The sequence below is a fragment of the Triturus cristatus genome, chromosome 8 (genome assembly GCF_964204655.1).
Source record: "Triturus cristatus chromosome 8, aTriCri1.1, whole genome shotgun sequence".
NCBI lineage: Eukaryota > Metazoa > Chordata > Amphibia > Caudata > Salamandridae > Triturus > Triturus cristatus.
Genome location: NC_140591.1, coordinates 430,140,259 through 430,152,198, shown reverse-complemented (window position 1 = coordinate 430,152,198; position 11,940 = coordinate 430,140,259). Strand labels below are relative to the sequence as shown.

At 46.2% G+C, this 11,940-nt stretch overlaps 1 protein-coding gene across 3 annotated transcripts in view; it reads left to right on the top strand.

Annotated features, from left to right (window-relative positions):
- The first annotated feature begins 407 nt into the window (after positions 1-407).
- The window catches only part of ERICH6B (glutamate rich 6B), a 370,776-nt gene continuing 359,243 nt past the window's right edge, over positions 408-11,940 (top strand). For 2 of the 3 annotated variants that reach the window (XM_085621832.1, XM_085621831.1), the window contains exon 1: positions 408-1,092. In XM_085621832.1, the coding sequence (XP_085477958.1) occupies positions 1,069-1,092 (24 nt within the window). In that variant the 5' untranslated portion in view covers positions 408-1,068. Of the gene's footprint in view, positions 1,093-3,857; positions 3,980-11,940 lie in introns of all 3 variants that reach the window. The other variant, XM_085621833.1, reaches the window with a different exon arrangement.

The window sequence follows — 11,940 nt, the reverse complement described above, 5'->3', positions numbered from 1 at the left end:
AAACCACTAGATACACCCAACTGAGCGATATGTTTCCAAAATAACAGTTGTACAACATCTCTGTGAGACCAGACTGTGCCTCCTCACACGCTCCAGCTCCCACGCTATTTCCCAAAGTCCTACCAGAGACTCGAACTCAGGACACCGACATCACAAAACTGATGCTCTGCCCACTGCGAACAGCTCATCACCATCGCAACTTTTCTGCATGTAAGCCAAGCAGGCTGCACCGTGCCATAGACCGTGATCGCTCGGCTTAACTTAACTGAAAAATGTCTCTTCTGCTCTCCCAGGCTCCGCAGCTCCAAAACCGGCTGGCACACGCCCACCGATGACGAGAGAAATTCCTCTGCTGCTCTCCCGGGCTCCGCAGCTCCACACCGGCTCCCCACCGATGACGATGCCTCTCTCCTGACGAAAGCTCGAACGCGGATCCTCAGCTTCGGAATCCGGACCTAAAAAACAAAGCAGAAAACAAGTTATGGGCCGGCGATGGCCCGGGTGTGTTCCGATGGAGGCAGGCTGGTCTAAACCAGAACTCCACCACGTCCTTCGTTCGTGTGAACCGGAAGCACTTAAAGTGCTTCTGGGTCACTGCCGGGGTCTGGCGCGACCGCCATAGTGGTGGCGCGCGCTAGGTAGCGCTTTGCCTTGTCCACACAGTTTGGTCAAGTGGACATTCCGAAATGTGACCACGTACCACCTGGTTTCACAGCCAAAATGTATCCAAAGGGCACCCCTTTCCGCTGCTGCTCTCGTGAGGCTTGTTTACCCAGACACACGGCTTATCCTTGCCTGAACCCCGAGATTCCCCGGCGGCGGTACCAGCAGGGACCAGCGCAGGCGCAATGAGGATCAAACCACCCTGCTGCAGAAGTCGCCAGGATTTGCAGATTTAAGACGATTGCCTGCCAGTGCTTACCGGCAGCAATTGAACACCGGACTGTTGAAACAACGTCAATATAGTGAATACTAGAGTGCCGGGCCTCACACCGACCTAGACGTGCCAAGAAGCAGCCGTGCCTGGCCCTGAGGCACTGGAGTAGGGCAGGATGCCGTTATACTCGGATGAGTGCAGGATATCGGGCTAAGGTAAAGTTTTGTGATACAGGATAATCAAACACATAAAGTGCTGCGTATGAGGGTCGTTGCACGTGTGTTGAAGGGTTGATGTGGTCCGACTGTGTAAGGTGTATCTGTAACAACGTGCTATTTTGAAGTGGGTGTTTTTTTCAAAGTATTTTTTTGTCCGTCTGCAAGTTACTGTTTATCTGTGTTTACCGCTGTTTCTGTTTTGTTTGTTTGTATCTGCATGTGTGGCACCTGTAGGCACTCTGGCACCAGTAGCCATTTGATCCTGCAAAAAAGGGCGTTAATAAAGTGCACTGTAAAATTGGCGCCTGTATGCGCTCTAGTACCGGCAGTCCTTTGATCCTGCAAATATGGGCAGTTATACAGTGCACTGCACACGTGGCACCTCTAGGCGCTCCGGCACCGGTAGTCCTTTGATCCTGCAAATAATGACATTTAGACAGTGCACCTTACTCAAATTTGCTTGAAAATGCACCATTTGCCCACTCTTTTTTCAAAATTTTCTCGGGCTCACTTGCTATGCTCGCTCGCCGCATTGCAGTATTTACGCCCACCACTTTCAAATGTCACCAGCCATCACTGTAAATACACTCCACATACATCCAGTCTATGTCACATAGCAATATTCCACATAACTACACTTCACACCATGCCTCATAATACCACTCAACATAATTTTCACTCAACAGCGCACACTTCCATGCCACACAATTCCACTCTACAGATTTCCATTCCACACCACATAATTCAACAACAAACTACATAATTCAAACCAACAACACAATTACACAACACACCACATACATCCAATCTACACCACAAAATTCCACATCATGCTACAATATTTAACAGCACACCACATAAGTAAACTCTACCACATACCACTCCACAAAACAAAATACCATTCCAGATAATCTCACTCCAAGACACACAATCCCACTGCATGACACACAATACCACTCCACATAATTCCATTACGCTCAATACCACATACTTACTATCCACATAATTACACTGCACACCATGCCACATTATTTCACTACACAGATCCAATCCACACAACACAATTCCACAACTAACCACATATGTCCACATGACACCACACACATTCACTCCACTCCAAACAGAAAACACATAGGTAAAATAAATTGTCCTTTACAACGTCAATGGCTCTCACTCTCACAAATGCGAGACTAATTGCATTGCAAATGCTTGTTTACCTTCTGATGCGTCCCAGCAGATCCTGTTCCTGGAGCTGCAAACATTCTCCTGCCCCAGTCAGCATTGTGCTTCCTTGTCCCTTCTCAGAGGGGCAGTGCCCTGTGGAGAATGCTCTCTCTGAGTGCCCCCATCCCACCCTTTTTCCGGGCCTGGCTCTGACTGAAGCGAAACAATGTAACTTGTTACTTTGTTTCTCTTCAGTCTTGGGATAACCCGAGGAGTTCAGAGCAGTCTGCACACTGCCGCTGCTTTAGAGCAAGACACACGTGGGCCCCCCTTCACGTACCGAAGACTGGGGGCACAGACATTTTTCCCTGCCATGTGGCACTGCAGTGCATTTAAATTACATCCGAGACAGAGTACAGTTGGGCTCCCGGCAAAAGTATTTTTTTACTTATATGTGGGATGTGTAAATAAAGATGGCAGACCACATATGACATTTAATATTCCATGCCACATGTGCACTTTAGGCACCATTTATAGTGGACGTATAGGAAGTTAAATAGGCCAAATGTACAGCACATGGCTTGGAGTGGAAGTGCAATCTCGTTACTACTGTTTATCAGTGGTGAAGTGCACAAAGTACTTAAGTCAGCATAAAAGGGTAAAGAAAAAGGCAAAACATCCGGGGTGACCATGCAGAAACAATAGAATTGCTACATTAATTAACAAAGTTGACAAGCAATAATCACTATTGGGTAATAGGTGAGATAACTGGACATTTGCAATTTGTAACCTTCATCGGAAAACGTAGGCATGACTCAAGAGGCATCTTCTTTTACAGAACTTGGTGCAGACTCTGAGAGGAAAGGGCAACAACTGAGGTATCAATATTAATGTTGAATTAATATTAGAAAAGTCAATGTCGCACAATGATACATTCACATTTGAGAACGAAATCGCATCACTATTATCAAATTTACTCATCAAGAACTCTCCATCAACCTGATTCATAAATACGTGGACAGGCAGGCTCTGAAACCCAGGCCTAAGGTTACTGATTGACAGGTCACAGGTGGGGTGGCATGTACTCAGCAGACAAAAGCGCAAACAGGAAACTCAGGTCAACCCCCCAGCAGCAACATCACAATGGTCCAGGGAGATTGGCCCCAATAAAGCACACATGGCTGGAGGGGTGCGCGCATTCCCAAAACACCATAAAGTCAGATGCCATATTTATTTACGGAACAGATAGCCAGTCAGAACATAGCACACACAGTACACACAGTGATCACGCGTGCATCATACCGGACATCTGGACATGTTACCCACTGGCCCCCATTGTGTCCACCCAAGGTTGTGGCCCACCTGCATTTATCCGGGCCTTTATCTATGACTCCACAGACAAGGTCCGCATTCTTTTACGAACAAAGGCTTGTCGGAAGTACTTTATGATACCCAAAGAATTGCATAAAAACTCGTTCAGATTGAATGTACTTAGACAGTCCTCAGACCCGCTTCTGTAACTGTGGTCCCGGGCTAAGGTTTAATTAAACCAATTGTTCCTGTTTTGCCAAACGCCTCTTGTCTTTTGTTTTTTCAAGGCAAATTCTTATTTCAGCAACATTTTGGTGAGCCATATAGAAAGTATTAGTACCTTGGACTCTACTGAAGTCAAAGGAAAGGGAACCTGCCCGGACGGATTCACAGTTCTGCATCAAGGAAGGTGAGCAGACACCGCACTTGATTGGAAGTTCTGCTAAATCAGCAGGCAGAGGTCTGTTGGGAAGCTGTTGTCAGAGGGTGAGAGGCAACATCTGATCCTTAGTCCCCTACATTTGGCATAAGGCAAACTAGGAAGAAGCTCAAAAATATAACCTAAATTGAATAAAGACCCAGGAACTAAATATCCTTGAGGGGAAGATTGCTACGTTGGAGACTGAAAGGAGAGAGGCTCTAATTGGAGGTGCGGGGGAATTAGATCTGACAAATAGTAAATTGGAGGAGGCAAGACAAAACGTTAGGCTCTTTTTAGATGAGAAGTGTAAGGCGCAATGGCAGACTAGAAACATGGAGGTCTTCGAATACGGAGAGAAAGCGGGGGCAATTCTGGCCTGGAAGGCAAGATTAGATAGGGCAAAGAATGATATCAATGAGTTATATATTGGCAGTAGCGGAAATAAATCTAGCAACCCGGAGGAAATACAGAAGATTTTGCTAACACTACTTTCAGACCTATACAAGGAAGACCTTGAACCCTCCCAAGCCCAGATATCTAATTGGTTAAAAGATAAGTCTCTTCCAGTCTTAACGGAGGCCTCCAAGATGGCTCTGGATGCTCCCATTACTACAGAGAAGATATCGATCCAAATAAAGCGGTTAAAAAACAAAAAAGCAGCAGGGCTCGATGCCCTCCCTAACGAAATATACAAATTACTCCAAGACGACCTTTTACCAATACTCCACGGGCTTTTCAACTCAATCTACTGTCCCAATGGGGTGATGCCTAGATCATGGAGTGAGGTCACGTTAGTGTTAATTATAAAACCAGGGAAGGACCCTTTGTCGGCGGATTCCTACCGTCTAATTTCTCTGCTCAATGCAGACTATAAAATCTTCATGGGCATTTTAGCAGAGAGACTGGCGTAGTTAGCTCCTAGTTTAATTAACTCTGACCAGAAAGGCTTCATACAAGGGAGGGTTATTCAAGATCAAACCCAACTTTTGATCGGAAACATAGATCTGGCAGAAGCAAGAAAAGACCCACTGGCAGTAGTGGCAGTAGATGCCGCCAAAGCATTCGATCGTGTCTGTTAGAGATATCTGTGGCATGTTTTGGAGGTCATGGGAATAGGCCCCGTATTCATACAAACTATTAAGCACTGTTACTCAGGCGCCTCGGCTAAAATCCTCCTAAATGGCTCACTAACTTCTAGCTTTCCTATTCAGAGAGGGACAAGGCAGGGATGTCCCCTGTCTCCCCTTTTGTTCAACCTCTATATAGAGCCCCTAGCCCAAACAATCAGACTGAATAATGACATTACCCCTTTTAAATCATTAAGCTACGAATGTAAATTGGCACTTTACGCAGACGATGTGATTGTTTATACTAACGATCCTGAGAATGCAATCCCATAATTGGAATTTTACGTTAAAAGAATTTGGTAAGGTCTCAGGGTATCGGGCCAATTCAGCCCGAGATAATGTGCTGGAACACCACATACAGCGGTGGCCCCCTGAGTAAGGAATTTAGATATCTTGGAATAAAAATTGTCAAAGATTTAAATAAAATTACATTAATAAATCTTGGGAAAATCGAAAAGGACATAGATTATTTATTTGCCAAATGGAAGAACCTCCCTTTGACCATCTTTGGAAGGGTAAACTTGGTCAAAATGTCTGTGCTCCCTAAACTAACCTATATTTTTAATGCTATTCCATTAACCTTTCCTGGTAAAACCATAGCCAAGATACAGGGTAAAATAGGTAGCTTTATTTGGGGTCAAAAAACAGCTAGGATGTCGTGGAAGAAGATTAGGAGGAAGTTACTCAAAGGAGGATTAGCCTTACCTGATATTAACTGGTATCTAATGGCCTTCTAGTTTAAAGCTGTTAGAATGCTACTAACCTACCCAGACACAACCGCATGGGGGAGAGTACTGGGGGAAATGGTGTTTCCCGGCAAGGCGGGTTTTTATACAAATATGGTGCACCAAGGTTTTTTAAAAGGGTCCGGCTAAAGATATTGAAATCTGCCTTACTAAATTGGTATCAAATGAGGAGGATATGGGGTATTGGCTACTTTTCGAATTTTGCTCCAATTTGGGATTCTCCGGGGACCCCTCCTTGTATGTGTGACAGTTTGGCAATACCAATCAAAAACTCAGGTATGGAGAGGTGGTCAGAACTGGTTGACTCAGAGGGTATCCTTCCTTGGGAAATACTGTCAGTTAAAGTAGGCCCTCACCTTTCAAGGTTTAAATATCTACAATTAAAAAGTTGGTACGAGTCAGAAAAGCATAACATCGCTGGAAACTGGGAACTAGAGCAACTATTACAAGATACGTCCCCGAGGAAGAAGGAGATAGCCTTATGGTATGCTCGAATTCAGGAAGCAGAGGAAATCAAGACCCCTTCTCCTTCCTCAGTCTGGAATGGATCACCTTTAGACACCCGCATTGAGGAGTTATTTAATCCATCATTAAAATTATTGTATAAATATATAAAGCCGGCATCCCTGAAGAAAAATCACCTTTTTGTAATAAACAGACTATACTATACCCCAGCCAAAATTGCAAAATTTGCACCAATCCCACCTCCAAGCTGCCCAAGATGCAGCCTTGTACAAGCCAATGATCTACACATTTTCTTCCAGTGCCCTGAGTTAACAACATATTAGAAAGGCTTGAAAGATATACTGTCATCTATATTAGAAGTAGACATAGTTGTAGACCTATCCCTGGTGTTTTTTGGTAAGAACGATTCAATCAATGGCGTGCTCTCACAGGATCACATGATCCTCGTTCTCTACCTGATCCTCCTGGCAAGAAGAGAAATCTGTATTAAGTGGAAGGACAACATCGCTCCAAGCAAGGAAGAATGGTTGAGAGCCACCATAAAAATGGCGCGATTAGACCAAGACACCAGGGACGACAGTCATCATAACATTAGGCAACCCCTGACAAGTTGGGCACGGCAGAGACACCTGATTTGATTCGATTCGATCTACCAACGAATCAAAAAACAAAAGATCTTCACCTATAAGGTCCCATAATTACACCAGTCCTCAAATACGCGAGGAAGGCCGTGGGGACTAGACGGAAACAGTGAGCCAAAGAGGCCCTCAGGAACGTGATATTGTTGGTTTGTCAAATCTGTGGAAGTCTTTTGGTGAGATGAGGACAAAAAAAAAATTAAAAAAAAGAAAATAAAAACACATGAGGACGCAGGACAGAAGACAGTTGGGAGAGAGACACTATTAAAGCTGTGGGCCATATTCGAGGAGGCTCAGACTGATAATCCTATCCCACAGACATTAAGCAAAGCGTCTGCACCTCCACCGCCATATGCAGGTATGGAGGTGCTCTTCCCTGTGCCAGCTATACCCGCATTAGGCTATACCAACTTGCCAGTTGAGGGAGACAAATGGTTCCCCTACTGAACAATGAACTGTTAGGACCAGACTTGAGAGTCTTACAGGCAGCAGGCCTGGGCAATCCCAGCACTACCCCAGGCCCGTGCTAAAACTCCCCAAAGTTTGAACCCTATTAATCGCGTTCAGCCCATCAAAACCCAGCGAGGTGGAGTACATGCACTCCCACTGATTCAGGTGAACATACCCGAGTGATAGAGAGATTCTTAGCAGTACTAGACAGTGATACAACTAGCAGGGATGAGGAAAGGAATCATTGTCCTCCTGGATCCGATGCCGAGAAGGAGACTACAGGGTTTGCTCAGGTGGCAGACAAAATGACAGGAAACGAGTTTGAAGGCAAATTCCGACCAAAAAGATCAGCATATAGCTCAGTGCGAAGGAGGCTATCTAGGTGGGATTTTGGGGAAAGGCACAAACTAAGGAGGGAGAGAGAGTTCACACCCTGGAAGCACAGCAAGAACACAAAGCAGCGTACCCCCTGCCTGAGGAGGGCAGAGATAGGTACGAGCACCGTTTGGGGAAGTGTCCAAGGCAGAACTAGAGAAGAGGCTTTCATCTGGGATCCGAGCCTCACCAGATCGTCAACATAGGAGAGGGACTGGCCAGGAAATAAGAGACCAAGGTAGCCTGGTGCAAACTCATTTAAGATGTAGGAGAAGTAAGATAGCACCTTTGGTGCGCACATGAGGAGCAGCAATAAAGAAGTCCGCTGCCCCTCCTGAACCTGCAAACTGACCCGAAGGGAGATGGTGTCCGAGAGGAAGGCAAGGTCATTGCATGACCATTTTGCAACTTTCTAGCTCGCTGGACCAAGAGTAAAGTCCAGTATGATAGACCCTGGCCCCGAGGATGGATTCTTCGAACCAGATGACACGGGCATTGCGGAACACTGCATCCGGCACAGCTGGGGAGATCCCAATTGGAACTTCCCCTACATGCAGGATTCCCTAAGAAGCTGGGAATGCTGTTAGGGAGAGACCAGTGGAGCTACCCCAAGCAAAATGAACCTACTACTACAGAAGGGGACATTAGGGACCATCTATGTGCCCTGGGATCAGATGGAAAAAGAAGGGCTAAGGACCAAAGTGCTGCCCCTGCTGGATGGAGCGGGGAAATGGATCTCATGTTTTACTAACACCGCAGGAGTAAATCTACCGAAAGGCGATGTTAAAAGTCTGCTGAGGAGCCTCACCGGAGAGAAGACTAACACGGTGTTCATCCAAGCTTGCATCCCAGCAGGTACGCTGACAAACACAGAGCATGATGGGGCCGCATTCAATTCGTGCAGGCACCAAATATGGACATCCCTGAGGAAAATGTTCCCTGACTGCCCAGACGTAGGAGGGTTAATGGTGGAAACTATGAAACCTGGGGAAGCCATAATTAAGTTTCTGGATAGAATGAGGGAACAATGGGGACAAGAGACAGGACAGCAATGAAATGATACGTGCCTGCAAGTTGCATTCTTCATAATATCCTCAAAAAGGGGCTGCCCACCAAGTTAGAGAGTGGTTTGGACAGTGTAATACGGTTAAAAGCCAAACTCTGGCGGCAAATCCAGGCCCACATAATGCACTATTACAAAAAGAAACATAAAAAGGAGAAGGAGAAACAGGAGCAAACCCAAAGAGGCACCGCTAAGTGAGTCCAACACAAATTGAAATAGACCGCCCTAGAGAGGACTCCACTGCAAACCGTTCCACTGTTTCAACCTAGCTATAATGGCAGAAGTCAGGGAGGTTGGCAGCAGCCAGACCATAGACGATGTTACTATTGCCACAGAATGGGCCACATGGCCAACAGATGCCGCCTAAAAGCATATCACGAACAGAGGTCGATAAACCTGGCCAGTCCCCGCAGAATATACATCTACAATACCAAGCCCATGGGAACCTGAATGCACCTTACACTCAGCCGCAGGGAAGTCAGTGAGTCACTGCACCGCGGCAACAGGGTTCAGGTGGTTGGACAAACGTGTGGCAACAGCAAAAACAAACAGGGAACCCAGCCCAACAGGGACCAGGGCCACAACCGCAAGAGAGAGAGGTAACTGTCTGGGGAGGCAATGCTTTTGCACAAACGCAGTACTCAAATATGCAGTAAGTTAAAATCCCCTATGTGAAGCATCCATTTCATGGGTGACCTCAACATTCTCTGTACCAAAACTCAAAAGAAGGAACAATAAGGCAGCATTAGGAATTCAAGCCTTTACTTGGGTTTGGGAATTGGCTCCTGGAGGTGTTTTGACAATTGGGTATCCTCACTAGAGTCCACCATTCAGGGTGCCTGCGGGAGCATAGGTCCGACTCTGCTGCTGATCCCCCAGGGTGAGGCTAGCTGACCACACTCCAGGGCAAGGGCAGTCTGACAAACGGAACATGACGACTCCCCGTCCAGTTCTAAAAAAGCAGGCCAGGTCCCTGGATCTACAAGTCAATTGCGACGGGTTCCCATAACCAGGTTGAAAGGACCCCATTCTCGGGCCCCAAGCCTGGGACCAAAATACGTTCATGGCATGAGGTTCCAACAGTGCCCCCAAAAAGCTAGCAGCCTCCAGCCAATGGAGCACCCCTTTAAGTTCCAAAACTAAGCTGTCCTCCAGTGTCGTGAGACAGGTTTTTCCGAACGCTTGGTGCCAAGTCAGTCAGGAGGGGAGATCCGCCCAAATAACCAATTGTCCCAGTCCATCACTATAGTTAGACGAATTTCAATGTGTTCTTGACCTTAAACTCAGCGTTTTCCATGCAGCAATGTCTTTCCGCCCTTCCCCTCAAATTTCCCAAGTATCCAAGGCCTGATCACCAGGTCATACCCCTCCAAAATAACAACAGAAGAGTGCTGTCGGTCAGACGCCTCAGTCACAACCAGAAACAGCAGGCTCCAGGAAAAGATGCGGTTCGAGGGAAAGGGAGGGGCCTGAAAGATGGGGGACAGTAAGATCTATAAAGGTTTCGAGCAACAGTAAAATACAGAATGTGCTCACCCCCAAATCAGGCCTAGCAATCAGCCAATACACAAGACCTTACATACACCATCTGAAGGAAGCAGTAACCCCAATCTCAGACACCGCAATATACGAAGCTCATGAGGGTTGTGGAACAGCTCTCCGACCACCTCCAGTACACGACAATTGAATAACAGATCATATGAGATCTAGGGAAGTACCCAAAACCGACCCAAAACCGACTGACAGGAACAGTCTCCTCCTGTTCAACAGCCACCATCCTAAATCTTTGAGGAACAATTTACCAGTGGGTCAGTTTCTACGGTTACGACGTAACTGTAATACCATTACAGAATATGAAAGAGAGGCGGACACCCTAACAAAAAACCTGATCCAAAGAGAGTACCCAAAGAAAATCGTTAACCAAGCCCGAAAACGAGCCAGAAATAACCACAGAGGAGCACTACTTGAAATAAAAGAAAAACCGACCACAGATATCCTGACCTGTGTTACATCCTACACACCCAATTCTAACAAGATTCAAAAAATCATTAAGAAGAACTGGAAGATCCTGGAAACTGGACAGTTCCGACCAGGTCCCCAACCACTCTTCTCTTTCAAAAGAACCCAGAACCTCAGGGACATGCTCGTGCACACACGGCCAAAAAAAACCATTCAGACACAACCCACATTATGGAACCTACCTCCAGTGGTTGGACATCATCCATGTGGCTCATGCGCCGCATGCCCCCAGACTAGTCCCACTAAGGAAATAGACTTGGGACTTTCTAGGCTCTGGAAACAGACAAGGCACACGAATTGTAACACCAAGAATTGCGTGTACTTAATTACCTGTCCCTGTAACCTACAGTACATTGGCATGACCACCAGACCAGTGAAGGTCCGAATAGGGGAGCATAAAAGTACAATCCGACGCAAACGCACAGCTACCAGACTACAAAGCCACTTTCTGGACAAAGATCACCCTCCAGAAAGTTTACATTGGACAATAATTGAATCCAACTCCCAGTGGTCAGCAACCACTTTATTCAGACAAGAACAACGTTGGGTGTTTAAACTCAGTAGCAACAAAAAAGGATTGAACGAGGATATACCCTGGGTGGATCTTTCACACTAATATTCCTACACCAGGGCGAGTTGCTTCAAGATGCCTGCTACAACACCTTACTTTCCATCAATACAACACCACACCAATCATTAAGAACTTCAGCAATCCCGACCCTACTGCCATCCCTGTCCCATTTTCCAACGTAAAGCGAACACTCTTGGGAGTTATGGTATCAATGATATCGATACATTACCACTTGTAGTTCATACAGATGACATATCCCCCCGTCACCACTCCAAGATGGCCGCCCCATCTCTCTCCGCTAAGCATTACACACACATACAGAATACAAGGAGTACCCCTACACCCTATATTAACTTACAACACTGACTCCGAACCTTATAGGGTATAGAGACACAGATTTATGAGGGTCTCAGCAATCTATTGGGAGCCTTATCACTATTTAGAAAGTACCGTTATCAATATTCTCCAACGTGAAGGGTACACTCTGGGGAGTTA